Raw genomic sequence first — 26,157 nt, 5'->3', positions numbered from 1 at the left:
CCTTGTTACATTTGATATACATAGCATATGTAAAAGTGACTAAAAACATACATTTATTTCCCTTAATTACCCCCATCTTAATTAGCCCAAAATAGGATATTCTATGTCAAAATTTTAAAGCGCTATGACAAAAATTGACCAAGCTCTAAGAACGGGGATTTTTTTTCTGAGACACTATATGATATACTGATTCAGAAAAACCAAAAATTAATTTTCCTTTACTTTTTTCCCGCTAATTTCCTACTGCATCCAGGCTATAGCAAAACAATTCGCAACCAATCAGAACTCAGAAACAGCTCTGAAACAGCAATGTTAATTCATTATAGCTTCATGTTCATACAGATAAGCTGGGCCTGCGCGAAACCCATTTAAACATTGGTGGAAGAAAATCTGACTACGATGCTTTGGTTCTTAGAAGAATCAACCAATGCAGCCATTGCAAGAGCAAAGCAGAGCAATGCTATTTTCGTTGTGTATATTACAGGTAGGCCTACTTCTCTTTTAGTTGGTTATTTGACTGTTTTTTAGGCAAGCTACGTTGTAGCGCCAGAAAGAGGTTTTCCAACCTACCTCAACCCCACTATCTATGTGGTTTGGGCTGAGGTGGTGATCAATTTTTTGTATTATTAGGCCCTATAAAAAATATTATTAGTTTATAACCCTATCTGGGTAGGAAAAGGGGTGAAGCTCGCTAGTCAGAAGCTTTGCTATTCATAAGGTTCGTTATTCATAACATTAGCTTACCCTACACCAGAGGGTCGTTATTTATAATGAAGAAAAGCGTTCGCTATTCATAAAAAATAAGGACCGCTAGTCATAATCAAGAAAAGGGGTCACTTTAGTAATTTATTAAAATGACCACAAGGCATAAGTTCTCTAGTCATAAGCAAGAAAAAGGGTTCGCTACTTATAATATAAATAAAGGACTGTTATTCATAAAGTTCGCTATTCATAATAAAAAAAAAAGAGGTTCGCTATTCATAATAAAGAAAGAGGATCGCTATTTATAATAAAAACATAGGTTCGCTATTCATAATAAAAAAAAGTTCGCTATTCATAATTTAAAAAAAGTTTCACTATTCATAATAACTAAAAGAGGTTTGCTATTCATAATAAAAAAGGGGTTAGCAATTTATAATATAAAACAAATGTTCACTTTAATAAATCAATAAAAAAAAAATAAATCATTAAAAAAAAGTTTGTCATAATAAAAAAGCTAATTATAGTTTTAAAACGAAAATGGTTTACTGGTCATTTCAATAAGAGTGAAAGCTAGGTCATACTCCTTCATTTCAATTTCACCCCCACATAACGCCTCTCCCGTGCACTCCGCCCGGCACACTTCTCCCCATTAAACCCCAACCTTTATTATTGTCATTGTCATTCCTTGAGTTCTTTTGTTTTTAACTGTTTTTTATTTTTATTGATAGGCCTAATGTCAATAAATGAAGTGTACATACTCATTTATAATTATACGCTTTTTCATATCACGTGAAATGAAAACTACAGTACTTGCAAGAAGAAAAAATACACGTTATTGTAAAAAAAAAAAAAACAAGTTTAATATATTAATCAAGTGAATACAATTCTAAATACTACGTAACATCAGTAACCCCCAAAATTCTTGCAGACCCCCACATGTTTCGCAGACCCCCAATTATTTTTCGTGGACCCCTAAGGAGTTCGCGGACCCCAGGTTGGAAAGCACTGATCTAGCGGTGCCATAATCATAAATTTTCTTACCTCAGCCCCAACTATAGTGGGGCTGAGGTGCTATAGACCATCAATCTGTGAAAGTGTGTCCCTTGCCTCCTCTATTTCAAATTCCTAGATCCGCCACTGATACAGTGGCAGATTCAAGGAGGCCCGTCCTAAATTTTCCAAAAATTATAGAAAAAATGGGGAAAAAAGAAAATGATATTCAAATTGTATGAGAATTCAATTTCCGGTCATTTGGAAGTGCCATAATCAAAATTTTTTGCAGGTGGTTGTCTCCTGTGGCGCTCCTGCATCTGTGAAAAGCCCGTTCCTGGCCCCAGTCTTCAAATTCCTATCCACCATTATAATCCGTTGAATACATGCATCTTCAGAAATCGATTAAATAAGACCTCAAATTAACAAAAATGCCTGCGCTCCGCCCCCCTCGATTCTTGCAGGGTTCCCCCTTCCCCCATCCCCCGAGCCATTTTGGTCCAGTTTCTACAAATTTGCACCCACCCAATAAAAATCCTGCCTACAGGGTTGCAATTGTTTTTCTTAATACAAAGGGGGTATGATCGCAACGTCTGTACCCAGTGGCGTAACAGGCGGGGGGGCCCCCCCGACGGTTTTTACCGGGCTGAACTAGCCTTTGTACTGGGCTGGGTAATAAGAGAAAAGAAAGAGGGGAGAGGGAGGAAAAGAGAAAGAAGAGGAAGAGAAAAGGAAAGGAAAAAGGAAAAAAAGAAGAGGGGAGAAAAATAAAGACAAGGATAAAAAGGAAAATATCATAATGACCAGACTCACAACACCCTGCAACCTCTTCTCCACTTAGGGGTCATCCATTATTTTCATCATTTTCACGAGCGTACAAAACGTATGCTAGGGGAGGGGGTTGAAGGCGTGTGTACGCTTTTCAAAAAGTACAAAAATAATGATTTGGAAATGTTTTTGTACCTAGCAATTCACGAGTAAATGTTAAGTTTATCAATTGTTTATACACAGCATCGTCTTGCATCCCTGATTAACGATGTGTTGGTTAAAGCATTGTGTACTTATAAACAATTTCGAAATACAAGGGAAATACACTCTAGCCAGGGGCGGATCCAGGATATGAAAGAGGGTGGTTCACAATGTCTCAAAAAACCCCCAACATTAAAAGGGGTCCTGGGGACTTTAGGCCATTATATAGAGATATACAGACATAAGCAATATATTATTATATTCCAACAATATTGCGTAGAACGCACTTTCGTACATACATTATTACGACATTGAACCAAGACAATCTATATAATTTTATTTAATAGAAGTCTAGTTGGGCTAAGCATAGTTTGTCTTATTTGCCAATCTATATGCCTAGGTAGGTTCAGGCGCGGATCCGGCGGGGGGCCACGGGGGCCCGTTCCCCCACCACCGTCAGTCACGCCGAAAAAATTTTTTAAAAATGAGAAGAGTTAAAAGGAAGAAAGAAAGAGGGAAAAAAGGAAGTGTACCCATGAGTTCAGTGACGGATCCAGCAGAGGGCGAAAGGAGAGCTCGATTATTTTACCACTCACAAATTTTGAATTTTCTATTGATTGTCAACGAACACAACGCTATTATCCCCGACGCATCAATCAGGTTGGTGAAAAGGCCAAAAGGCGGAGACCTCAAGACAGTTTTTTTAGCCGGAATGTAGTACCCAGCTATAGAACAGCTATCCATGCTCAGCATAGAGTAATGCCTACGCGTTCTCGTGCAAAAATCCGCAGGCCACCGACCCTTTATACCGTAATGATTTTGATAAACAATCATAATTCTCTGTACTATGTACTATCTACTAAACATTTAACGAATGAACTTCCTTGTGTTGTGGTCATATTAGACTGTTATATTTTTAAAGAAGACCATTCAGCAAACAGCATAAAACAAAATTCCCACGTCGGTGCATGCATAAAACGTATAATTTCCTGAAATTTGGATATAGAGCGGACTTCCTTATGATTTAGGCCTAAGGAAATATAAATATATATGGGTCTGAACTTTGTAGGTGCAAAGTGTTCTTCCTTATGTTGTGGTCGTATTAGGATATAATATCATTAAAGACCATTTCAACAAACAACATGAAACATATATCAAACTTTTAGGTTAAAATTTCTGCTTCGGAGCATGCATATAACATAATTTTTTTAGATATATGATATTTTCATGACAGTTGAGAATTGTACTGATTATATAACTTATAGATAATTACAGTTGTCCGATTGTGTGCATTGACGACGAAATCGGGATACGGGCCTCGGTTGACACTCATATCAAAGGGCCTGTTAATTAACCTTGCACTAGGAGCCTGTCGTCACCTGCTACGATGCCTTCTCCTCTTTATCATCATCACATCATCATCATCAACACCATATCATCATCATCAACATCATCATCATCATTATCATCATCATCATCTTCATCATCGAAATTATTAATTGTCCATGCTAAAATGTGGGAAATATATTAATTCAGTTTGTATTCATTCATCAATAGAAGTCTTGTAATGCACGTAAGTGCATTTCTCAGCATCTAGAAAAAACAATACACTACGAAGCTAGGAGAATATATAGAACTAGAACTACCCCCCCCCCCCATCTAAAATAATCTTTCAGCGACGGAACAAGCAAACATTACGTTTTCTTCCCATGACCCCGCCCACTCAGGGAACCCACTGGTATGTGCAATAGTCAGGGTAAAGCTCGGTTTCCATACAATCGCTCACCGTATCGGCGACAGTTGTCGAGAAGGTTGAACATGGTTCAACTTTTCCGAATTCGTTGCAGATGCAGACGAATCAGGGTGCATTGCTAGCTGCCCTGTGCAAACGGAAAGGCATCCCGATTCGTCTGTGAACCACAACTGACACGACTGTCGGCGATAGGGTGAGCGATTCTTGGAAACTGAGCTCTGGAAAACTCTGGATCAACGTCTGAGAGGTCCCTATTCTCAAAATTGTCTGCCCTCAGCCCAACCATGGTGGGGGCCGTGAGGTGGACCCTCACGCACCCCCTACTGCCAAATCCTGCATCCGCCCCGGGGGTGTCTACAGTAAGAGAGGAGGAGCATACGAGGGAGTATTAAGGGTTGTTTATACTTCAACGATAACAATAAAAAAGCTAAAAAGCGATTGCACATATAGAAAACAAAAGAAATAAGAGAAATGTTTACACTCCCACCCTTTTATAAATGCCCTTTTCATCCCCTGAAATTGCCTAAAAATTGCACGCATTTCTTGTCAGAGTAGGCCAGTTTCCTTAAAAAAATTGCACATTTTAGGGATTTTTGGATCAATTCCGACGAAATTAGAATTAAAAACACTGGGGGACAAGGGAAAAATATCCATCTTTGGAAAATCTTTTCCCACCCCTTGATAAATGCCCTTTTCATCCTCTGAAAGTGCCTAAAATCCTCAAATTTCGCATGCTTCGCGCGCATTTCTTGTTATGGTAGGCCAATTTCCTCTATAAATTGCACATTTTAGGGAGTTTTGATCAATTCCGACAAAATTAGAATTAAAAACACAAAAAATTATTGCCCGCTTTGCGTGCATTTATTAGGGTTTTTTAGGGTTATCCTTTTAGGTTATTTAAACACATAATAGTCCCAAACTCAAAAAAGAAAAAATTAAGATAGATCGTTAATTTAACCTAAATGAAGGGCCTCAATGTGTATTGATGGTGAAAGAATATGTTTGTAATAGATAAAACCCATGATGAAAATGCTTATATTTAGTTTCACACACATGTGTGTGGCCTATATTATAAATAAGACTAGAAATTGCAAATTGCAAGTGAAGTGCTGCGAAGTACAACTGCATATAAATGTTCTTCGAACTAAATTATTTATGCGAGTCAAGTGAAAATAATGAATAATAAAAATATAACAAATAATACGAGACACGACCCATTGTCTATATTAGAACACTTCTCATTGGGTAACAAAGTCGTAATTTTTCATTTTTGTCAAAAAGTGTCTATAATGGTGAAATATGGTTTAGGTTTTTTTTAATAAAGTTTCAAAAATTTCTATGTATGTGGAAAATGTAGTTGATTACCAAAGGTTACAATTTTTATTTTGAAGACTGCATGGTCTGGAAAGTGTACATTTTTTTATGGGACAAGTTTCCAAGGGCGGGTTTTCTAGGGGCGAGTTGACTGCCAAAGAGTGTTGCCAAAGTGCGAGCCAGCGTGTTATTTGATCACAAGTGCAAGACATCACAAGTGTGAGCCAGCGAGCCATGACGTCACGACAATAGATACGAGACGTTAACGAGTTGACGTGCGAGGTATCGGCTGAGATTTGTGGAGTACAATTCTAAAAACAACTATAGGTCTAATAATGAATTATTGTGATGTTAAATAGTCAATTTAGCTATCAAGGAGCGACGCGTTGCTTTTCATTGGGACCTTCTTCAAGGCTAGGCCTAGTATACCATCCTAACTAGTCTAGGCCTAGGCTAGTGCGACATGCGGATGTTGGTACGTGTTGGTTAGTCTACAAACGTCGCCTAAAGTAATTGATTTTACCCGGCAGAACGAAAGAAGGAAACTCCGCTTTTCAGTCTTCTTAGGCCCTTGTTTTTTGAAAACAATGACCTTTCAGAGACAAATTGCTGTCAAGAATATGAATTGACTGTAATTCGCAGCAATAAGCCCTATGTCGTATTGTTTTTCTATATTGGGAGGTGGGTGGGGTGGGTATGATAAATTACTAACCGGGAAAATTATTACCTTTGCCCCCCCCCCCCCCCGCTGTTACGCGGCTGTCTGTACCCTCCTACATCCACCCCAGAGAGGCGCAAGTTAAAGCCATCTTCAATGGTTCAAAGAAGGAGAATACAAAATTCTTCATAGATTTAGAAAAATATAACGCACAAAGGAAACACTGATTACTTTCTCACTAAAAAGCAATGGTAAACTAATGAATTAGAGGAAATCCTTATAGGCAGTGTCTCCGTAACACTTATTATCCAATAAATTATTGGAAAGCAGCCATTTTGTTATTTTTTGCTGTGGAAGATTATCTGATGAGAATCAGATAATTTATCGAAGCTCTGAATGCGAAAATAAATAAATTTGACCTGAGGTCAAATCATGGTTCATTGCATGCAAAGAATTCTTTCAGTACCATGTGATAAATTCTTTTTGAGGAACATTTAACAGCTGCCACATTGAAGGTGCCACCCAGATTCTAGACCAAGGTCTTCCCAATTATTTAAGCACAGTTGTGAGAGTATTTCCCAGAGAGGCCTAGATTTCACGCAAAAAGTGCTGGACATCTGCTAGGTCAACAAAACGGATGTTTTGAAGTGGAACACATTGTGCTTCATAATTCTGCATGACATTGGACAATGCAGTGTTGTGGAGACACAGCCAGATGACAAGTAAACTGTTATAAAAAATGTATACAAAAACAAAAATATATTAGGTCATCTGTTAACAAATATTCCCAAAAATCAAATGTTAACCAACTTTCAGATGAAAATGAAAATAAGTTTGAGGGTTTATTAACTGTGGATGAATGTAAAAAAAAAAAGTTATTTTAAAAGTGTGGCTTAGATAGAATCCATAGTAGATTTTTACCACGAACAGATCTGTGACGTTCCGGGTTGTATCTGAAAATTACAGAAAAGAGTGGTTGGTATACATCTTAAGGGTGGGTGGGTGATAATGTAACATTGGTTAACTCAAAAATATTAAGAGTGGATTTTAAAGATGGAAAAGTTGTTTAATAAGTGGTGGTTGGAAGCCCATGAAATTAGCTTTAGACTGGGTGAAAAACTTTAATACTGGGTGGCTCCACCCACCATAATAATATCTCTTGACGTTCTATGTGAGTTTGAACATTAATTTTTGGTTCCTATGCTTTCAAGCAAAGGAACCTTTACGATACCCCTTTTTTGTAAACAGGCAAATGTGACTTTCCAGATATCTGTTCGTTATGAACGTCCATATCCCAAGCAAAACTGGATATGACGTTGTGCCCTATTTAATAATTTTCTATTTTGACAAATATTAAAGCAATAATGAAAGACAACCCAGGTAGCAACCAAACATGGGCCTCCATATAGGAAATACATGGGCCAAAATGTGGGCCCCTACAGTTTGGCCTATACCAAATTAATTCATGGGGTCACCATGTATGGGCTATATCTGGGTTTTTTGAGGATTGAAATGTAATGGGCCACTATAAATTGGCCCATACTGGGAAAGAGCTGCCTGCACCCAAAATCTATAAAGTTCATGGGCCTGTTAAGATCATTAGAGATTATGATACCTAGTACTTTATGTCAGAGACTGAATTTTGTATTGTTTTGTAATCTTTAGTGAATTATATAAGAATTAGATGAGTCACTGTCAATAAAACAATTCGCAGAAGAGGAGTATTCAATATCGGTACTATTAATATGGGACTAATCAGATGAATGAAGCCGTTCTCCATCGAAATTGATTTTATGTGCATTATTTATCTACATTTCTTATCTACAGTATATACACTAAAGAATATTTACACTCACAATTTAAAAAAAAAAAGTTACCAACAACGACATCTAAATAGCTGTGGGAAAAACAAATTATCAGCCTGCTGCTCTCTGTTTGAATAGTGATCGTAACTGAACAATAATGATGCAGCAACACGCTTGGTCAACTTGTAAAAATTCAGAGCCTTCTGTTGTTTGCCCATAAAACAAATTTTGGTGTGTTATACAGTACGATTTCAAAACATTGTCATCGTAATGAAACAGCTATAATATTAAAAACAAACAACTTGAAACAAAATCAGTGTACGGATTCAAATAAATATTTACAATAGATTTTATTGGTCAACTTGTCAAATTTTACGACAAATTTTTACATACATTTTTGAGTGACGGTGTGTATATAGACATGCAAAACAAACATTAGCGGTTAGCTGTATAATATCTTTGAATATCATTTTAGACTGATTCATTCATATGCTTGGTCATCTTGTAATCATTTAGAATTCAACAGTTTTTAGTAATAAGGTCCGTATCTCTACACTTCTAGACGTAGTATCAAATTTTAGTTGACCCGGTTTCATACACACTCGCTTAAGTAAATTTCAAAGGAAACTGTTTTCCCCATTTTCTTATTGTTAAATACTCCTATGCAATACTGTAGGCCCCTGGTATAAAATTGACAGATCAATTATACACTCTGTAAAGATCGATTATGCCTTTTTATATAATATTGTAGGCCATAGGCCTAATGTGTGTGAAGTACTGACTTTGTATCGAATGGGTGAAATTGCGCGCAAGCTTCAAACTCTTGGCCTAACATACAGTGCCAGAGGAAAGGATATCACGTTTTAGTCACCAAAAAGGATTTTCCACGGACGCACAGAGTAGGCCTTCTAATAGTATGGCCCAAAGCGAACAAGTTTCTGGTCTCGAAAATCCAGACACTTCGTTAAGGCCTATACAGTACAAAATACTGTATAGTATATAATTCATTGAAAAAGCTTTAAAATGAAGGACTTTTAAATGACGTTTATGTATAGGCCCTACTATTTTGCGAATCTTGGGATTTTAAAAGCAATCTTGGGATTTTTTAGACCCAATCTTGAGAATTTTGATTTTCCCTAGTGGTCACGCTGCATGTAGAGACAGAATTGTACCCTGACGACATCAAACTAGTGTAGGCCTAGGCTTAAGTACAGTAGGACGTACTACTAGGCCTAGGCTTTTGTTGTAAAAGTTGAAGTGCATGTACTAGGATGTGCCTATATTTAAAAAAATACATTTTGTTAATTATTATTGGTTGGCCTGGGACCTAGGCAGGCAGGCCAGCATTGCCGTCGAAAGTCCTGGGATTCGACGATGACGTCAGTACACATGTTTACAAACGCCATTGATTGGAATGAAAATAGACGCGCTGAATTTCGTTTGTTGTATGAAAGATAGTATTTATTGAACATTTATCTATATAAAAACAAGATTAATATTGTTGAAATTGTATTTCTATAGATTCATATATAATTCATATTTCATTTAAGACAATAAATATTCAATAAGATACTAAAAAACGATTATTAATTCTGAAATTTGCGTCAAATTAAAGTCTTAAAATAATAATTTCGAATTAGGCCTAGTAAACAAATAATTGTAATTAAAGTTTAGGTTCCCATGATGTCAGATGACGTATTCAATATGATGCTATATTTTGGGCTCTGACTTAATTTAACGATGAACCTGTCAGTTGTAGTAATGAAAATATTTGTGTTTTTTTAGCCATGTAGTAAAAATAGTACTATTATTTTCAGTGTACAAGATGAGTCAAGAAGAGGTTCAGCTCCTACTTTATTTTTATAACAGGCAGCTCTATTTGTTTATATAGGCCTACTGGAAGATTCATTATTTAAGTTAAAACAAGACAACACTTCTTAAATGTTTTATATATTATAAAGAAGCACAGTACATAATTCTTTGTAAATTACTTTATAGGCCTAAATAGCTTGTTTTGTTTTATAATAATAAATGTGTTGAGTATATTGATATTGATTATGCGATGAGGTTTTTTTTTGTCTTTCGGTGTGATTAAAACATGCTAATTCTCAAAAAATATTTTCCAATTTTATTATATTACCACCTTGTATTACATAGATCTTTTTCAAAACATAACTGCTTTTATAACATTATATAGACCCATTAAATACAAAAACTGCTCTGGCTTTGGGGGCTTTGCCCCCCCCACCCCACCGGGGCACTTAGGCAGTCCCCTGGCCACCACACCCAGAGAACCCCCCATTGAAATGACCTGGCTACGGGCCTGTATTTGGGAAAATTTTATTTACAGAATTAAACACCCAGACTGCAGGCAAAATGTTTGAAATGTTCAATAAGGTGTCAATTTGCAAGGGATAAAAAGTTTTTGCTGTAATAAACCAACTTATAATTAAGATAAAAGCCTTTATTGCTTTCTTGTTACAAAATAGTGGATTCAGATTATATAGTTTTAATTACCCCTAATGCTCATAAAAGCGCCGCATCGTGGCTCTTAAGAGTATATCATTACCTTTTGTGTAACTAAAGAATTTGGGTTTTAAATACAATATATACAGTGTTAAGATGAAAGTATTTCTTTTGTTTTTTTGTATTAAAGTGTTAATTTACTATGACTATGATAGGCCTACTGTACTACTGGAATATGGGATATGTAACATGGGAACGTGCATGAAAAGCACCACAGCAGTATTTCTTATTATGAGCTCAGTAGCCACATGTACTTTATAGGTACCTATTTTTACACATGAAATGTGTTTTCATTTTAGTAGACGGATATACATTAGTTAGATTTTATGCATACAATGGTCACTGGGTCAAACAATGAATATTAATTGTTTATACGTGAAAGATTTTCCACATTATATATTATTAGCAACTATTAGCAATAATATTTCATCCAGTTTTGAAAGCGAATTTTATATTTTAGAATTGAGAAAGTTTATTTTAGTGTGTAAAATAGATCTACATGATTACACATAAATTAATTTCATTTGTTAATCTTTTTGTATTTTCTTATGGAAGAAATTTGCAGGACAACACAATATTGCCTCTAGCCCTATTCTATTCAGTCACTGTTTTTTGTCAATTTTGGGGGGAAAAAAAGATAATGTGCTTCTTCTGTGCCAAGTATAGTAGGGTATTTTTATACAAATGTATACTACCATATTTTTATATTAGTGACTGATATAGTATAGTATGGTTCAATATCTCACCAGGGAGCAGAGGTTAAATCTTGGGTGAATGAAACTGACAAAATTTATTTCATTTTCGTGTTATTTATTTATTTATGTTTTCCTTTTTGTTTTACTTTAAAAACAAAATTTGTTTAAACCATTATGTAAGGGGGCTATGGCTTAAAGCTGATCAGATGAGTCTAATCAGCTTATATAGCCTTCTCCACAAATCAAATCCAATTGTTTGACGATTTATTATATCTGTATATTATATTATATTATTATTGTATATGCATAATGCTATTAAATTGTGGAAAATAAACATTAAACACTAAACATAAACTTGTGGGTCAAATAATGACCTATTTTGACATTGATGTATAGGCTAGCTGTCAGAAAGTACTGTAAGAATTTTACATATGAAATTTCTTACTCTCTACTTCTCAGGATGTTATTGTGAATTAATCTTGTCATTTAATACACAGGGACAATGAGTGTAAGACATGTTATGAACTGATCATAGGTAAACTTTGTGTTGAAGATTTGTATTTATTATTTATATGCAAAATACACCATTCCAAGTGTTCAATACAAGTGGGAAATTGACATACAGATTAACACAATTGAATGGGAACTTTATTGGAAAAATAAACTTTATTACATATTTGAAAATCATAATGTTGATCTTAATATGTTAGAGACAACTTTTAGCATTTCTATCAAATCAGAAACAGATTTTGTTTATTGATATTTTTCCGCATACTGAACAATACATAACAATTATTCTTAATCTATTAAAAAGAATCAGTATTTCAGTTTTTAAAAAAATCGTAAAAGTTATGTGGATAATGGTCAAAATAAGTTTGAAAACGAGGTTAAGGATATGACCACCATTTAAAAAATGTAATAAACCATCATTAATAATACTGTACAATGACGGAAAATAGAAATAATTATTTAACTGATTGATTGAATGGATTTTCAGTAGGCCTATTTTTTTTTTTAATTGAGAAAAGGGTAAAAAAATATGACCTCTCAACATTGCATACTGGGTACCCATGTGTGTGACCATGCTTCAAAAAAGGGCCTAAACATGTTTTGCAATGCAGAGAAAAAGCACCTGTTTTCAAGTAATATATTAAGATATTACCCCAAAGTGAGTTTAGGATAAATGATAAATGTGTTGATAGAAACTAAACAATATTCATACTGTAAATGGGGAAGAAAAGCTTATTGATGGAACATTTGAATTGTTGGTTATGAAGGAAACGAAGGAACAAATAAAAGTAGGAGGGAGAGAAACAATGGTATTTTGCATGAAGTTTGGGTGTGGGTCTGAGTGTTAAATGAAAAATTCACTTTGGCCCTATGACAGATTTTTATGTCCACCCCAATTAAACTGTCATGTTTTGAAATCTATTGTAGGTACTAATGACGAAGACACAAGTCGAATGGATGAAACATGGGAAGATGGAGAGGTTCAACAGATCTGCAATGAGGCAGGTATAGTTGCCATCAGGCTTAATGCATCCAGGTATTAATAAATTTAATTCTTTTTTTAATTTTAGGTATGCAGCCCATTAGCGCTATACAGTACCTGATAAAAAAAATGGAATAGAAAGCCAACACACACTAAAACATTGGATTTAAAATTCAGTTTAGCTGATTCTTAATTGATTTAAAAACATCCATGCAAAGAATATACAAATTATATTTATGGATGGCTCTTAATTTGGCCTTCTTCCTATGTTTAACTGAAAGCGATATGTAAATGTTTTACGCTATATTTTAAAGAAAAAATCAACTGAAAAAATTTTAAATTCTCATGTTAAAGTCAACTGAGCAAAAAGGCAATTAATATATTCTTTTACTTTTTAATAAATTTTCTTTGTTTTTGTTTTCAGTACTGAATGCAATCAATTCAGCAGACTTTGTATCCTTTTTTTTCCTCTTACAATTATTTCTGAAATCAAGAATTTTTATGTTAGATATAGTTCTAGAAATTATAATCTATGGGGTGAGCAAATATGGGTATCATACTGTAGGTATAGGCAGAGAGCCCTTGGCACTCTAAAATTTCTTGAGGACAAGAGAATGTTGCAAGTATGTACTTTTTGTATCTGAGAAATTGGATTATCCAGGAAATTTTCAAACCTATTTTAGGAATATTACATAGGAAATATAATCATTATTTTTTATTATAAAGGTAGAAGTTTCAACTTACAAATCTTGTCTCCTTATATTCTGTAGCCCAATTCTCAAACGTCCAGGAGAAATTTGGCTATTGTAGTTTTAGAACTTTGATTTTTTATCATATTAAAGTGGTATTTTAACACCGTTTTCTAGCATTTTATGCACCTACAGACATATAGTAGTTTAATATTCAACGTTAGGAACAAAAGAACCACTGATATAAAGCCAATCAGTGCCAACTTACCACTTTTTTAGGGGCAACCCTTGACAAGACAAACACACACAAAATGCTGTACTCATTATGAGGCTGAGAGAATGGAGTTGATGTGGTTGTGAGAAAAAAATCCTGTAACTAATACCCAGACAGAAATTTTTCAACACTTCAATTTCACCCTGTATGAGATAGATCAGGTTTAAACCTTGACCACGAATGATTCAGATCCTGTTGTTTGTGTTCCATCAGTAGCATTCATTGATGGTGGAAATGGGGTCTACCTAGAGGCAATTGCAGGTGCTGTATCCCCACACGAACTAAGAGAGAAGATTAAAGATGTGATTGTGGTAATGTAGTGTTCAATTAATTTTGAAACCAAGTATTCATAATTAATGAATGAATTTACAAACGAATGTACGCAACATATCATATTTAATTTTAGCAGAATAAAGTTATTTAACCATGTTTAGACTATATATTACATACCTATTACAAATGTTACATTTAGAGAACATTTAAAAACAATTTACTTTTCTTGCCACCAGAATTTGTTAATGTTTTTATCTTTTAGAAATGTTTATATATAGTTATTAATAATGTCAAAAACAGAAGATATAAACTGTTTTAAACAGGATAAATTATGTAATTAACATATTTATTTGAAAAAAAAAAAATGCCCTGGTACATTTATAGTTGACAAAGGTTTTGAGGGGGCATTTTATAATTATGATGTGTTTATTGGAGGGAGATTTTATTTTTTATTTTTTGTGTGTAGGACTGATATACTCAAACAAATGCCCCTTAATTTCACAGTAAGTATGGAACTATAACGCATACTGTCAGAATGTGTTACTGTGTGATCAAAACACTAATTGATCTCAACCAGGTTATAAAAAATGTCCAATTCTACTGGAGTACAACAATAATAGATGATGTTAAATGATGTTTCCATTAGTTTTGTAATTTAAGGGGTGTGTATTAAAGGGGAAAATAAACAGTCTGGGGAATTTATTCGAGGGAGGTGTTTAATCCAAATGAGGCTCTGGAGGGAGTGTTTATTCAAGCAAGGCATTAAAAGTGGGGTGTTAATTTGGAATAGCGTTATTTACAATACACACAAAAATTTGCAAACAAATAAACACAACTATATGTTGAAAAACATTCAAACAAATGTGTACTGTGTACACAAATATGTAAAATTTCATTATTGCAAATTTTATTAGTTTTGCTATTATAAATTTGTATGAAACGAGTCATAAAATTACCTGTCATATGCCACGCATTAAATAATGTGTGATACATCCAATACATATACACACACACACCCACACACACACCCACACACACACACACACACACACACACCAGTTCCTAATATTTTGTTTACTATACTTCATGTAGAAAAAGAATAGGGCCAACCAAGCCTCAGTTGTAGCAACAACAACAGAAGCAATGTATTCGCAACCGTCAACTTCGCAAGCAGCTGCAGATCCGTTAATGACTGCAGCTCCCCAGGCAAGTGCATCTCCTGGAAGTGCAACTTCCCAGGCAAGTGCAGCTCCAAAAATCACTCCAGACCAACCTGACAAAGTTCAAGCATCATCTTTTGGTATGTAGATATTCAGTACATTACTCTTTGTACTAAAATTTGTTTTTCTGCTATTAGTATTGAAATATATTAAATACAGTACCATGCAGTATTAAGCAGTTAGTAGACACTGCGCATAGTACACTAGTGGAAAATTATTATTCAAAGGTTAGATTTAATGCTTGAAAGAATTCCATTTTTGAATGCATTAAATCTAACCTAAGTATAATAATTTTCCACTAGTGTACGATATATGCAGCTATACTAATAGCTTTATTAGTAGTTTCGATGATCAACTGCTATGTAACTTGCAGTTATCAGGTTTGCTATAGTGATGATGAGTATGTGTGCGTATTACAATTAACTGTACTCCTGCAGTACGCATTAACACATGGCAATGTTACACATCAGCAGTACTGTATGGATACGATGAATAACTATTGTGTTTGAAGAACTTGTTTGTAATGCTATTTTGATAGACATTTGTTAAAGAAATAAACATTTCTTAACATGCTGACTGCCAAAACTTTTTATGATCTAGGCCTAGGCCCCTCGACGGCTAGTTGGGTGTCCGGCGGGGGATAGTTTCACTGGTAGTTTAGATATTATGTTTTTGTTGTTTTCTTTATTAATTCATTTTGTTTTCAAAAATTTTTTTTTTTTTCTAATTATGTATGGCCTTGCATGGCCTTGATGAAAAACACCCATGGGTGATTCAAGTGTCTCCGTGTTTAAATAAAGTATATTATTATTAAGCTTTGTTAAATATATTTTTTAATGTATTTTAAAAGTTCTATATTATATTTTGAGAAAGAATGTGAGCATTGCACATTTTTGGCAAGACACTGTGTAGGTGTCTCATCACTCACAAGTATATAAGTGCTTTTGTTGGATATGAACTTCTGAATAGAATGCATTGGTCTCGATGTTGGATTTTACTTATTGCATGACTGTTATACATAGAACATGTAATACATGACGTGTGTTAGGGAAAATTTAACTAGCATCATCAGCAACACAGAGTAGAATGCACATGGTGCATGGACGCAAAGAGTAAAGAAAGCAAAAGAGAGCCTAGTCTTGTTTGTAAGTTTCGTAAATACATCACCCTCTTACTTATGATGGAAGTGATCACCATCATTGTCATGAAAGTGCACCCTCTATGCTCTGATTGTCATGTGGCAGTGCACAGCTATATAAAATATCAACAGTATTCGTGTAAAAAAATAGTAACAATATTGTCCTTTTCAGAGAAATTGTATCTTGTGGAAAACAGATAGACAAACCGTGATACTCAAAGTGACAACCAAACGCAGCGGGTGTCTTCTCAAAGCTGTGTATAAGGGCGTATCATTTCAATTACGCTCATAACAAGCGTACTTTGCTCTATTCCATTTCTATACTCTTTGATGGATGGTAAATGTACCTAATGAACTTATGTAGTAATTGCTTTAATGTGCAGTATGGTGCCTTATAAAAACTGATTATAATTGTCGTGATTATCATTATTTTATTATTTTACAAGCATCTGCAATAGTTAATACAAGTAATGAAACCCAAGAGGAGAGGTCACAGAGACATCGGCAGAAGATGGTTGCGTTGCGAGAGAAGATGGATAAGGAAAGGAAGGTAGAAGCATTTACCATTTCATATTCATTCCTATATAAATAAAACACTAAGTATATTTATGTACAAAAAACATAGTGAAAACCAGCATACAATCATACATTTTCGCACCACACCTTTAGGCTGTAGCGATCAAGAGGAAACAGTCATTAAGAAACTAGGTAGCGGTAGCTTTTACTACCAAGAAATGGGAATTACGAACTGAATACAAATAAATAAAATAATATTATTATTATTATTAATGACAATAATGGAAAAAATGCGATTTGGCTCAGTGGTTTTCATTCTGGTTGTTGAACTTTAGTCAGCAGGAGTACAAACCAAATTGAAACGGTGTTTAATCTCGGGCAGCCATGTATAGATACCCCATTGTTGACAACGTGAAAGATTAAGAGATGCGATCGATATTTATTGGGGAAGAAAGATTGATTTGGTGTCGACATCCTGAGACGTTTGTCCAGCAGTGGACCAACAATAGCTGATAAAGAAGCCTCTGAAGGTTATCAACATAATTAACTTACCACGCACACTGGTCAGTCGACAGCAGTGAACAAAAATATTTTTAAATATAGAAATAAATAAAATTATTCAAAATTAATGCCGAAATATTACAAGGAAAATCCAAATGGAAGAATTGAGGAAATCAATACGGTAAAATATGTCATGTCATTACAAAATTCACACATAGGATAAATTTGGAATTAGCCATATAAACAAATTGAATAACGTAAAGATGTTGTAGCGTTTTTTTATAGGAAATATTTCTTGTTATCAACATTTAATTCTCACTTTATAATAATTATTATATGTAAATTATGAATTCATCACTACAACTCCCAATGTTATTTGCCTATTCCTCACCGTCCAACAATTTTTCAATTAGTGGACGCTTGGCTTGATTTTTTTTAGGTTCGCGTGTAAAAAAAAAATTCCTCATTTTTTTGTCACTGCGAAGACATAGTGCACCGCAATGAAAATTGAATTGTAATTGAAAATTACTTTCGTAAAACAAGCTTCATTAGAACCCCAAGAAAGTTACTTCAAATTCAATATTAAGTATGAACAATTAAGGAATTCATTGAATCAATGGTCCTTCATAAACACAACAAACTGAACGTTTAGTAGGAATATTCTAGACCTATTTTAAAGACTCAAGGAGCAAATGATGTAGGCCTAATGCCAGGTAGGAGGTCGCCCAGGCCTCCTCCTACTACTAGGCCGTAGCCTAGCCTAGTTATGAAATCATCGCATGATTTTACCTGTCTGCATGCACCGACCAAAAAGGTCAGTTACTGTATTCTCTTTCGAATACTGAAATGTTTATTTCTTTAACGAAAGTCTATCAAAATTCTTTCTAACACAATATTACAATAGTTATTCATTGTATCTGTACTGTACTGCTGATGTGTAGTTAAACGTGTACAGCAGGAGCAAAAATCAGCATGCGCACAGCTAAATGTAAATATGCACACGTATTCTGATCATATCACTATAGCAACCAATGACTGCTACAACAGCTGGTTATCTCAAAAACTAAAATTAAATGACGGCGATTGACTTATAAAGCAATTAGTAGAGCATGTTACATAGCTTTTTGATCATCGAAACTACTAATAAAGCAATTAGTATAGCTGCATATATCGTACATTAATGGAAAATTTATTATACTTATGTTAGATTTAATGCATTCAAAAATTTCCTTCGGTCATTGCAGGCCCTCAAGAAATTTTTTCAAGCATTAAATTTAACCTTCGTATAATAATTTTCCTATAGTATGCTATGCAGAGTCCTATTAATTGCTTATTATAGTATGATGAAACATAGGCCTACATAAGATAAGCAACACAAACGTATTATATTTCTTAATAATAGGCTTAATACTGTAACTTTCTTTGATGTAGAAAATGCTAGTAAAAATCAAAGCAAATCATTCTTATGTTATGTGATAAGTAGGAAAGAGCTTTTAAAACCAATATACAGCCTAATAAACTGATTTATTACTGTATTATAATATATATTTGTATTTCCCTCACATCCAACATATTTGTATTGCCCTCACATCCAACAGCAAGTACACTTGCCACTTACAGCATAAGAATGATTCTTTATAGTAAGTCTCTTTATGAGGTTTAGGGAGTGGAGTTGCTTTTTAGATGTGAGAAAAATTCCTGCTGTGATAGGAATCGAACCCTGGGATCAGAAGGCAAGCATCTTAACCACTCAGCTATTTAACTCCACTCTAAATAATACTTAATACAACAAATTAATTTATAAGGTTGTATTTTTTCAGGTATCATTTACTTAAATTTATTTATTTATTTAAAAACATCTTTATACAGGATAAAATTATCAGTGATAAACTGTTTTACACTTTGGTCCTGTTTAAATAGATACAGGCTAATAATTATTATTAGATAGGATTTACTTAAATAAATACAAATTAACCAGGTTGTATTTATTCTAGTAAATGTACTATGATACTTAAGGAAATACAGCAAACAGAAATGACAGGTCTCAAGTCTCCCGGAATATGGCCTCCTGCACGTCCCCGAAAATAAGCAAAAATCTCCCAAAAATTCATAATATTTGTATATTGTCACTGCTTTATTATTGCCAATTAATATCACAATGTGCAGCAAAATAAAATTAAATGATTAAAGCTTATTAACCCTATCAGTGGCGGTTTCGTGGGGTAGTGGCAGCTGCTCCCCCTCCCCCCACTAATTTTTTTCAAAATTATAAAAAAGAGGGAGAAAAGAAGAAATTCTCATATTAAATTTTAAGTATGAGAATGCTATTTCTGTCATCTAGAGGTCCCATAATCATAAATGTTCTTTCTTACTTTGGTCCAACCATGGCGAGGCTGAGGTAGTCTAGACCTTTCATCCATAAAAGTGTCTCCCAGCCACCTCTTGGATTCTTGGATCTGCCACAGCAAATATCCTGGAAATGACTTCTTCCACCTTGGGACCCCTGAAATGATGATGCTCTATGGTAAATGTAGTAAAAAAATACAGCCTAATAAATTAGGCCTAGTAATTACAATGGAGAAATATCTGATGCTTTCCTAATTATGCTATGAACACCAGTTATGACCATATGAGGAGAATTAATCGGGTGTACACTAATTTTCATTGTTCAGTTTTATAATATTAGTTGTTATTAATGCAGAAAAACTGATACTGATTAAGTTGTATTAATTTAAGTTAAGTATAGTATACTATATTGTGTAGTATATACTAAAAGTAAATAATTTTATTATGTATGTCTGTGTTTCATCGTCCAATAATAATAATTATTATATAAAGTGTGATTCATGATAAAGAACTATAATATTTCTTCATACTGGCATTTTTTTCCTACATCCAAGCAGTGGCGGCGCCAACGGGGGCGGGAGTGGGCGGCAGGGACTTAAGTCCCCCACCGGTAGGGTCAAGCCCCCCCATTGGACAGAGCTTGTCGGGCAGTCGGACTAAAAAATATATAAAAATAGGTCCATGCCAAGCCAACACATGTCTGTCACAATCAGAGAGTGTCATTTCTGGCCATCCAGAGGTTCCTATTCTTAAAAAATGTCATTTGGGAGGGTAACACCCTCTCAAACCCTTCCCCGTTACACCCATAAATACTTAGCCACCCCCCCCCCCAGAAAATATATCCTAGAGCCGCCACTGCACCCAAGTATTAATGTATGATACAGCCAACATACACCAGTTTCTGATGTGTTTACTATGCTTATAGAAAAAGGATAGTTCCAATTCCAACCAAGCCTCAGCTGTAGAGATGGATACTCAAACATCAACTCTGCAAGTCGCAAATCCGTATTCGGTTGCATCTGTCCAGGCAAGTGCAGCTCCTCTAGATAATGCATTATCTATTGCAGGCTAGGAATTTTTTCAAGCATTAATCTAGCCTTTTTATAATAAACTTCCCCTACTGTATGATACACAACTCAACTAATTGCTCATTATTCTGATAGGTACTTTGTACAGAGACCTGTTGCTTCTGTTAACTCCTATTTGAGTTAATTAAAAATATGAATTATGTACTCTGTGTGTCTGTTAACTAGCAAGGAAAATTGTTTTTTTATTTGTTACCTGGTGATGACATAATTAATGTTGAAATATGGAATCCCAACACAATGGCGTGCATTTCAATGCTTGGAGTACGGTATTTAAAAGCTATTAATTTGCAACTAACTAAAGCAATGCAAATATTACATTTTTTCCCCAACTTTATTTACTTAACTGTATATCTTTATTTTTAATAATTCATTTTGAACATTTTTTAAGATTAACTGCAAGAAAGAAATAGAAAGAAGGGAAGTTGGAAAAGCAATCCAAGAACAGATGAAGACGAACCAGGAGAGGGAAACCAGAGCCACTGTGGAACACATGAAGGAAGATCAGCAGTGGAGGGAATTGGTCCGGCAACAGCTGGAGTGGGATAAGCTAGAGAAGAAAGCGAGGTTTGAGGCTGAGAAGAGAGAGAGGGATCAGAAACGGAAAAGCAGGAATATCCAGAAACAAGAACAACTAGATGAAGAAGAATTAGAAAGAAAGAGAAGACGAATGTGAGTCAATCCATGGATATTAAGTAGGGTCTGATCCAAAAATTTTAAATAGTGGGAGCCCAGGGAGAAACTTTCCCAGATGGAAGGTTTAGACCACCTCTGGCCTCACCAGTTAAGGCTGAGATAGAAAATTTTATGGTTAGGCACTTCTAGATGGCTGGAAATGGCACCATTAGACTTAAATTTGAATGTAATTTTCTTTCTTCATTTTTGTTAATAATTTTTAAAAATGTATGGTGGTACCAGTTATCAGGGTTGGATTCCACAAGATCAGCAGACTAAAACAGTACTAACCATCAAAACAAATCAACATCAGGATTACGATTGAATAAAGTGTTAATATAAAAAACTTTTTGAAAAGTGGATATAAGTATTAGAAGGAATAACCACTTCGATACTGATTGTGTTCAGATGTAGTCCACATTTCTGTATTAGCCAATACTTGATAAAATATAAAGCATTGGGATATCTGATATGTAGTTTTAATGTCTCTTACAATCTGCAGGGAGAGTGCTAGAATACAGTTCCGTCTGCCAGATGGTTCAACTTTTAAGAATGAATTCAAGGCAACAGCAAAAATGTCAGAAGTACATGAGTTTATTAGACAGGTAAGCTGTTATTGATAATCCATTTAAAAGACAAAGAGTAAAGGAGTAAAGAAAAAATGAGGATATACTTGAAGTGTATAATTGTTATTTATGGTTTTTTAATATCGGCATTATGTGTTGTTTTTCCGATCACAGAAGATAAACCTCATATAAATTGTATTTTGAAATATATCACACTTGAAATTTAAATTGATTGTTTGATTGATTGCTTCTGCGATTCATAAGGAAATTCTCGCCTAACTCCAAGTTTGCGTTAGAGGGTAACAAATTGACCATTTAATTCAGTGCCGACAAATGCACTCCATAAACTTGAAACTAACAACAATTTTGGAATCCTATTTTTGAAATCAAATGCTTGTTTCATTACAGAAAATTATGTCTCATGACTTAAGAAGTTCATTTATGATGTCAACAACATTTCCTAGGAGAAACTACGATTCTGATGACATGGACCGTACCCTCACAGAGCTCAATTTGGTTCCCAGTCCTTGCATTATTGTCCTTCCAGTAAGTTTTATCATATTATTTTTTAGATTTTGAGAGTACATAATGGCAGCATAGCTCAGTCTCTATGCATGTGTTTTCCTGTTCATTGAATACAGAATGAATCATACACAGTGTGTAACCTTTTCCATTCTTTGAGGAGTGCTCCTCTTCTAATCTCTGGGGAGTATTTCTAGTTGTGCAACTAGCTGTTTCTATTAGATACGTATGTGAATGTTAGTGTGCTGTACAGCTCTCTAAAAAGCAATGCTGTTACGAAAGAAAATGACATAATGAATCAATAAATGTGTATCCATGGGTAGAGAGACAGATGCTGTGCATAAACTTGCCCAGTGACAAGCAATGAGAGTAGCATTGGTCTGCAAACCTAAGACAATTTGGATGGAAGCCCAATAATTTATAACTGCAAGTCTCTACTTTGAACAATATGATATTATTTATATTAGTACCACAATGTGAACAACAGCTCTTACAATCGCAATTTGGTCATTAGATCCATTGAATGTATTAGTACAGTAGGTACAAATGAAGTAAATTATTTCTGATAAGATGTTTTTGCATCATGGTTAAAAATTAAAATTATGTCCTATTCCCAGCAAAATGTCAGTTGTTAGGAAAGATCTGATTTTTATATAATGTTATAAAGATTTATAGATATAATATGAAATTGCTAGTTTAACTGAATTTAGACATTATAAAAATGTAAAATAAGACTGAAATTTGATTTTTTTGTGTTTCACACAAACAATAAACGCAGATGGATTTTTATGTTTGATTTTGTGATAGCTCTGCGAAGAGCTATAGTAGGTGCCGGAAAAATTAGCCTATCAACTTAGTCTTTCTTCGATTTAGGTTCTGTTATCAGCCATAAAAATAGCCGACATATTTCCATTTCCTAGTATTGACACTTGTGAAATATAATATTTCATGGGAATTATTTTAAATTTGTTTAAAAAAAATTATTCTGACTGAGATTTTGACAATTACAAAAACATATCTCAAGCGTACTCGATCGACTGTAGTGTGCGAGATGTGAAGTACAAAAACTAATCTCATTAGAGAGGGCACACTTTGTTGACTGTATAAAGTATACACAAAAGCGAGAGCATTCCAGCTGATGCGATCTACAACCTCTGAATTTACCTAGTAACGAAGAAGTCGTTGAGAAAATTGTAATCTCCTATGAGAAATAGTCTCTATTTCTCATTTTTTTAAATCTTTTTGCGTAAAACTAAAATTTATGTCAATATTTTATCATGGTTTCTAATAATTAGAGTAATGCATATGCCTTTTTTCTAAAATAATTCTTTTGAAATTTTGCTGAAAATGGGGCTTTAATTAATATAACACACCTGTAAATCAAGTTGATGTCTCGCAGACATATCTATAATATAATGATAGGATAAAAATTGGAAAGAAAAGTGTTTTGTATAACCATTGGTTTAAAAAAGGCATTTATTATGTTACTATTCTTGTATTTCCTCCATGGTGTATCCTGTCTTTGTAGAAAAACATTGCCAGGTGGATTAAGAATGATATTATTCTTAATAATGAGATTTTTTTTGTTTGATATGATCAATAGCAAATGGAATACACTTAACTTGACTCTGTCATAAAAAAAAAATCATCTTTTGTATGACCTACTTGTTTTACTGAATATAAAATAACATAATGGTTTAAGGCAGGATAAGCCTAGTTTGCAGGCATATAATCACCCTTGACTACAATGGGAAAACATATGCTAAAAATACAGTTTGTGTCTAGCACATAAAATGAGATTTTTGTTTTCACAATGACACAAATTCAGCTGTACAGTACATGTAAACAACCTATGCTGGGTTCATTTTTAGCCCACTCTCTGAGAGAGAGGGCTTATATGATGATTCTGAGAGAATTTTGAAGTCATTTGTTTTTCTATCTCTTCCTTAGTTTGTGACGCGATCTTGCAATAATATGGAAGATAAGGCCTGGGGAATTTAAAGTATGAAGATTTTTTGCGAAAATATTGTCGGGAAATATGTGAAAAAGTATGTTTTTATATCATATCTAACACTAAGGTAAGGTGGGTTTCCTATGAAAGCGTGTTCGTCATTGATCAGATTGCAAATCGGCTGTATATTCCACATTGTGTTTATCAACCAATCACAGCCTGGAATGGTAAGCTTTGCGGCTAATAAATGCGTCTGCAAGAGTCTAGTTGGTAGCGAAGAATGAGCCGTTTTGTGGTGCTTGCAAGGGTGGGTGGTCTCTCCTGAGAGATAAAAAATGTACCGTAATGCAGGCTGGCCTAGAGCTAGAGGAAGACGAACTATAGGCTGGCTGGGTAGTACGTGTGTGTATAGATCAGATAACAGGAGGCTACAAGTTGTTTTATGTGTATTAAACCACATAATATTCAAATTAGTTAGTAGCGATGAGTGTGTGCAGCACATTTCGTGTCAATGTAATGCAGGCTGGCCTGACAAAGACGAATAGGCTGGCTGGGTACGTATGTGTGTGTAAGCCTATGCCCTAGTCTAGATCAGATACTACAGGAAATAAATGTAGGCTACAAGTTGCTTTTATGTGTATTAAACCACACATTCAAGTCAGTAAGTAGCGATGAGTGTATGTACAGCACATTTCGTGTTGCCGCACTGTGGTGTGGTTGATGACGAGGACGTTGCCGTTAGATACATATAGCAAGGTCCCACATGGAATTTTTGTTCAGCATTGCTCTAGGATGATTTTCCTTTACATATGAATTTTTTAGCATTTCGAACTCTACACTTGGCTATCCGCGCAGCCAACCACATAGGCCTAGGTACGTAATATATTAGATCAGATGTTAATTACATAAAATGTAGGCCGACAGTCGTATTTAATGGGGGGGCGGAGTGGATTTCTATTTTCGCGATTTACCATGGGATGGCTACTGTCATCGTTACTTAGACTTGTAGACGCCGTTGTCCATATGGTAATGATGAAGATCGTTCGTGTACCTATTGACTGATGAGGCATTATTAAAAGTGCCTTTCATTTTCAATTGATTACATTCCATTCCAACTATGGTATAACCAGTCGATGGATAGCCCACTAATGAGATATTTTGTTTAGATTTCACAGCGTGTTCCATGTACCTCCTCCATTTATTTAAAATTAAATTATTAAAACATTGCATATAATCTAGTAATGTACTAGTATATTATTTAATCTAGTAATGTATATATTTAAAAACATATTTTGGGCAAGTATTCATACTACTTAATACTGTGCAGGTGTCATAGACATATTTATATATACTATACAGTATATACAGTATATATATGTATATATATATATATATATATATGTATATATATATATTTATATATGTATATATATATATATATATGTGTATATATATATATGTGTATATATATGTATATATATATATATGTATGTGTAT

General features: G+C 34.4%; 1 protein-coding gene across 2 annotated transcripts in view; it reads left to right on the top strand.

The window, feature by feature from the left end:
- Window positions 1–277: 277 nt before the first annotated feature.
- LOC117110703 (UBX domain-containing protein 4-like) overlaps window positions 278–26,157 on the top strand; it is a 60,129-nt gene continuing 34,249 nt past the window's right edge. For both annotated transcript variants that reach the window (XR_004445758.1, XM_033253470.1), the window contains exons 1-10: window positions 278–484; window positions 12,850–12,958; window positions 13,329–13,357; window positions 14,057–14,178; window positions 15,233–15,440; window positions 16,945–17,048; window positions 20,787–20,888; window positions 21,338–21,618; window positions 22,124–22,226; window positions 22,596–22,733. Coding sequence is in view for 1 of the 2 variants with exons in the window: in XM_033253470.1 (XP_033109361.1) it covers window positions 400–484; window positions 12,850–12,958; window positions 13,329–13,357; window positions 14,057–14,178; window positions 15,233–15,440; window positions 16,945–17,048; window positions 20,787–20,888; window positions 21,338–21,618; window positions 22,124–22,226; window positions 22,596–22,733 (1,281 nt within the window). In the remaining variant the exon portion in view is untranslated. The remainder of the gene's footprint in view (window positions 485–12,849; window positions 12,959–13,328; window positions 13,358–14,056; window positions 14,179–15,232; window positions 15,441–16,944; window positions 17,049–20,786; window positions 20,889–21,337; window positions 21,619–22,123; window positions 22,227–22,595; window positions 22,734–26,157) is intronic.

The sequence above is a fragment of the Anneissia japonica genome, unplaced genomic scaffold (genome assembly GCF_011630105.1).
Source record: "Anneissia japonica isolate Jap-2015-1 unplaced genomic scaffold, ASM1163010v1 scaffold287825_len194363_cov185, whole genome shotgun sequence".
In the NCBI taxonomy this organism is placed as follows: domain Eukaryota; kingdom Metazoa; phylum Echinodermata; class Crinoidea; order Comatulida; family Comatulidae; genus Anneissia; species Anneissia japonica.
This window is presented reverse-complemented; position numbering and strand designations above follow the sequence as displayed.